Source organism: Fulmarus glacialis, unplaced genomic scaffold (genome assembly GCF_000690835.1).
Source record: "Fulmarus glacialis isolate BGI_N327 unplaced genomic scaffold, ASM69083v1 scaffold8031, whole genome shotgun sequence".
Classification (NCBI taxonomy): domain Eukaryota; kingdom Metazoa; phylum Chordata; class Aves; order Procellariiformes; family Procellariidae; genus Fulmarus; species Fulmarus glacialis.
In genome coordinates, this window is record NW_009194647.1 from 64,198 (window position 1) to 69,474 (window position 5,277).

At 37.5% G+C, this 5,277-nt stretch overlaps 1 protein-coding gene across 1 annotated transcript in view; it reads left to right on the forward strand.

The window, feature by feature from the left end:
• The window catches only part of CDH18 (cadherin 18, type 2), a gene marked incomplete at its 5' end in the record, with an annotated part of 68,988 nt that extends 64,014 nt beyond the window's left edge, over positions 1 to 4,974 (forward strand). Inside the window, 2 exons of the mRNA XM_009587831.1 lie at positions 2,675 to 2,926; positions 4,484 to 4,974. Coding sequence (XP_009586126.1) covers positions 2,675 to 2,926; positions 4,484 to 4,974 — 743 coding nt within the window. The remainder of the gene's footprint in view (positions 1 to 2,674; positions 2,927 to 4,483) is intronic.
• Between the last annotated feature and the right edge of the window lie 303 nt (positions 4,975 to 5,277).

The window sequence follows — 5,277 nt, forward strand, 5'->3', positions numbered from 1 at the left end:
AGCAGAGCCTAGTAAGACCTCCCTGCGTGGGCACAATCTGTAATTATGGCCTTAAGGCCACTGCTCACTCTGTTTTAGGGAATAGTTTTCTTTACACAATCAATGCAATCTGAATTTCAGTGATATCAAGCTTGATTTCTTCAATCAATTGACTCAATTATAACACAGAACACTTTGCTCCCTAGTCTAGTTGCAGAATAATGTGGAAATCATTTATTTCTTAACAAAAAGATAATGAAAAAAAATCAGCATTACTGAGAATACCACAGTATGTTTTAATAAGGTTTCACAAGCCTAGATTAAGCAATATGGAGAAGAGCTAAAGTTTAACAGAGTTTTTATAAAAATAAAATAAATATGTCTGCATGTCATATGCTATAGGTATATAGGAATAATTTCCACAACCCTATATCAAAAGAAAATACTGATTTACTATATATCTTTCAATCACCTCTGTGTTGGGGTTCTTCTACAGGTTATTGAAAACACTTTTTTTTATTTTTTGTGTGTGTGTGTAGTACCTGGCAACTTTGTAAGGAAAATAGTATGTTTTATCATAGGTATTTTATAACCTCTGTGCAAATATTATTTCCACAATGTTATGATCTTACTCTGTGTCAGATTTTTTCAGATGAAAGAATTATCTGTTCACCTCATTCTCGTTTTAATAGAGTTCTGTAAATGGAATGAATATAAACAGCATTATAAGTGGCTGGTGTCATGCCCCTAAAGAGGAAGTTGGCATGAATCTTGGGATTCAGTCATCAAAAGTATACCTTGACATGTACAAGCACAAGAGGATTTCAAGGTCTACAGCAAATAAATAAATAAATAAATAAAAATCATATTTTGCACCCACTGCAAACTAGAAGAACAAAACTTAGTGACTTTATATCAAACTCACTATGCTGGAGATTTCCAAGAAGATAAGTAGGGGGGTGAAGAAGAAAAGCTAATGAACTTCAGTGCAGTTGATGCTGCAGTTGCGGCATCAGTTCTTGGCTCAACAGCAAGGGTATTACTTCCCACCTCATATATATTTCTTGTGTGAAACCTGTTACCAAATATATTATGTTATGATATTATGCTGATTTGGGGCTATACTATCAGTTTTTCTCAGTACCACTGTCGGGTGATACACAAAAACAAAATGTTGAGAGAAGTGAGTTAAAATCAATGTTTTAAAATTTGGCACAGAACTCGATAGAAGATGTGGTATGAAGAGTAGTCACCTGGTAAACAGTTTGTATCCAGTTTAAAAAAAAAACTTAACTCCTCCGTTCAAATATGTATGTGGAAAGTAATCAGTCCTATGGGCTAAAATACGCCACACTAGCTGTATTGTTGCAACAGATTTTCACAAAGTGTCACAGACTTCATTTTTCCATAGATTACGATAAACCTATTTAATGCTGTAGCTGCAGTGGTAAGGAAAAAGAAGCAGTTTTCTGGTCGGTTTGTAATAGGAAGAGAAACCGAGCAGATGTATTTTTGCACTTATCACCCCTGAGTTGTTTGTTAAAAAACTCCAAACCCACAACCCTGCAGTTTCGAAACTGTGTGACTGTTAATCATGGGCAAGCAGTACGAGAGGAGAGCTCTTTTATTCCAATCTCTCTTCCCATTTCTCAGTCCCTATCTCTCTCTCTCTACAACTGCTCATGTCTCTGATTTCTCACTATCTCCAATTTTGTTCGATTTATCTGTGGGCTCTTATTCAGGGGCCAGTACTTTTAAAGTGGTGGCAAAAAACTGAAATTAAATTTTACACATATGAAAATAAGATGTAACTGTATATTATCGTAGTATTTCTTCCCTTGCACTCTCTTTATGCCTCTTAATTTCTTGGAGTTAAAGGGATATGGGTGGCAACTTACTATCCTAATTAGTGCCTATAAATGCTCTTGCAAGGTGCGTGTAATAAACATTAGTATTCTCATTGACTGCAATACATGCCAGATGGACCTGTAGGTAACATAATGGTGACATAAGCTTACACCACTTTCTCTCCCCTTTCCTTACTTACCTTTAACCTCTACCAGTTTAGAAAATTTAATATCTGCTTTCTTCCCTTTCCTTTCCTTTCCCTCTCCCTTCCTCCATCCCTCTCCCCTTTCCTTCTTCCTCTTGACATCCCCACAGCATGAGTCTTTGGCTACTGTCCTTTCCGTTGTTTTCTGAAAGCTCACGTGATCTATAAAACCTACCAAAACCAGTAAAACATGGAAGTCTTATTTTAACTTTTACTAAAGACTTTTTAACATTCTTCTGAGAATCAAGAGGATTTTATGTTGTGGATGAATCCCAAAACAGATATTCTCAGAATTCCAGATATTCACATTTACAAGGGTCCATATACTATCAACAGCATAACACGGGATTAAAACACTTGCAAACTGGGCCCAAAATGTTTGTCAAAGTTCATTTAGGCTCTAAGACAGGCACTTGAGCTTCAATAATCTTATTTATGTAATGCTAATTACTTTCCTCTGCCTCCTCTTTTTCCTCTGTTGGCCACAAATGCTTCCTGTCAAGTTTTAATTCTAGATTGTGCAATTTCTAGGACTGTCTAGTTTTAAGATGCCCCGTGCTTCTACTCGATGGGAAACAAACAGTCAATAACATTTTTAATTTTTTGCTTCATTAATATGATATTCTGGTTTTGATATTGTAGATAATACAGCCAGTATCCTGACAAGACGAAGGAGATACAGTCGAGCCACTCAAGATATCTATTACCTCCCAGTTTTGATTTCTGATGGTGGAGTGCCCCCTCTCAGCAGCAGCAGTACTCTCACAATTCGGGTTTGTGCGTGTGAGAGAGATGGACGAGTGAGAACTTGCCATGCTGAAGCTTTCCTCTCCTCGGCTGGCTTGAGCACTGGAGCTTTAATCGCAATCCTGCTCTGTGTTGTCATTCTTCTTGGTAAGCCATTTTCAATATTAAGTAAGTAATGCTATCCTTCCACTGGCTCTCTGAATGTGACAGGGCAGAAATTGTTAATCTGATATGGTTTTGAACCAGAGGCTGCCTGGTAGTAGGAGGTAATTAGAAACACATAGCTGTGATTAGGGGGGAAAGGTTTAGCTAAAATTAATAGGGAAAAATGCCTTTAAAGTACATTCATGAATATCTGGAATCCACTAGAAATTACTTTTCAGAGGTTATCAGGTAATTAGCACTGCAGATCTTTTTTCTGTAATTTGGAAGGATTTCAAAAAGCCACTGACTCTAATTCTATGTCTAGAACAGTGTGAAAAATGATAGAAAAGAGATGAGGAAAGGTTTTTGAAATGCATTACACTGTAAGAAGCACCATTAGCACTGTACAAAAGCCATTTCTTAATTACCTTTGTGGGATAAACTGACAGCAATGCACAACATAATCCACAGGGGCAAGGGACATATAAGACTATAAGATGACTCCATCAGATAAATGCCCCTGCAAGTGCATTTTCTCTTGCCTTTTTTTTTTTTGCCCAGACCAATTTGAATGTTACCCATTAGTTAATATTACTCTTTTTTTTTCCTGGCAGAGGCACAACTTGCTGAGTACATATCTCTGTACTACTCATGTGCCTTTCCGCATTCTTATAGAGACAGCAAGAAATAATGAGAATTGCACTGTGACCCACATAGGAGATTCTAGGGATTTTTTTTTTTTCCAAAGGCTCTACATTTTCTAAAGACTACTTTTCTCACAGGTTACTTCAGAACTACCTTGTCAGAAAGCTGTTTTAAAACGTATAGTGATACATTTAGTTTACAGTCTTACATTTTATCATCCAAGACTGAATATTCATAACAGAAAAAATAAACCTGTTACATTTCAATTCAATATATATGGTAAATATCGGTTTTAATGAAGCACTGAAAGCCCTTAACAATGCTTCTGAAAAATGTCAGCCTTAGTTACTCATTTCTCATTTAACTGAAAGTATGTTATCCCCTTTTATCTCCTTTATGAGATCCCTGATAATCTAATTAGTGAATTTCATTATTGGCTCAAGAAACCTCAGCAATCCCCATAAAGAAAATATACAGTAGAAGAATGCTCTTTACTGGCCCTTTGGAAGACAAAGCTCTATAGGAAGTTTGTAGTTTCAGTACAGCATTATTAATTTTCCCCTTAATTGTGTGATCTCAGCCTGCTGCACTTTGGCATGTTGCTATGTCAAAACACAGCTGTATGGATTTCATCGGTGCTTTCCAGGCATACGGTAATCTATCTTCAGGTAACACGTTATACAGCAAAGGCATTGCTCACTTAGGAATATAAGTACGTTCTTTTCCATATTGGACAGGTTTGGTGACCCTTTGTTACAGACACGTGCCTGATGTAATGATTCCGAATAACAATATTAGCCGAAAGTATTACACCCTTGTATTCATGACTTAGTATCTGCTATTTCTGTAGCATATAAGTACTTACTTCAGACGTAAACTTTAAACCTAATCTAATATCTGCAGTTTTCTCTTTAGCAATTGTGGTCCTTTTCATCACCCTAAGACGTAGCAAGAAGGAGCCCTTGATCATTTCAGAAGAAGACGTCCGGGAAAATGTTGTGACATATGATGATGAGGGCGGTGGAGAAGAAGACACAGAAGCATTTGACATCACAGCACTGCGGAATCCATCAGGGGCTGAGGAGCTAAAATACCGGAGGGATGTTCGTCCTGAAGTGAAGCCTGTGCCCAGGCATCATCCCTCCTCAAGCCTTGACAGTGTAGATGTTCAGGAGTTCATTAAACAAAGACTAGCAGAGGCTGATCTGGACCCCAGCGTGCCGCCGTATGACTCCCTACAGACATATGCCTATGAGGGTCATAGATCAGAAGCTGGATCTATCAGCTCTCTGGATTCAGCCACAACACACTCTGACCAGGATTATAATTACCTTGGAGACTGGGGACCCGAGTTCAAGAAGCTAGCTGAACTCTATGGGGAAATAGAATCAGAAAGAACAACTTAGTTGTAATTCCCAGAATGGAGAAGTTCCTAAACAACTGGAGATATAACAGCAGCAACAGTAACAAAAAATGAATACATTGGAACTGAGCAAGTTGTATGCAGTTACTGTAGAACAAGTGCCCTTTTCATATTTGAAACTGGGTTCTCCAATTGGAAGAAAGTCAAATTTTGAAAAATACAGAAAAAAGAAGCTATTGTCCCTTGTGCATATTTTTTAATTGCTCAATAAATTCCGTGGTACCGTATCTGTAACAATACCTAAGTAAAGCCAAGCAATGACATTTTTATTGCAATATGCTTAACG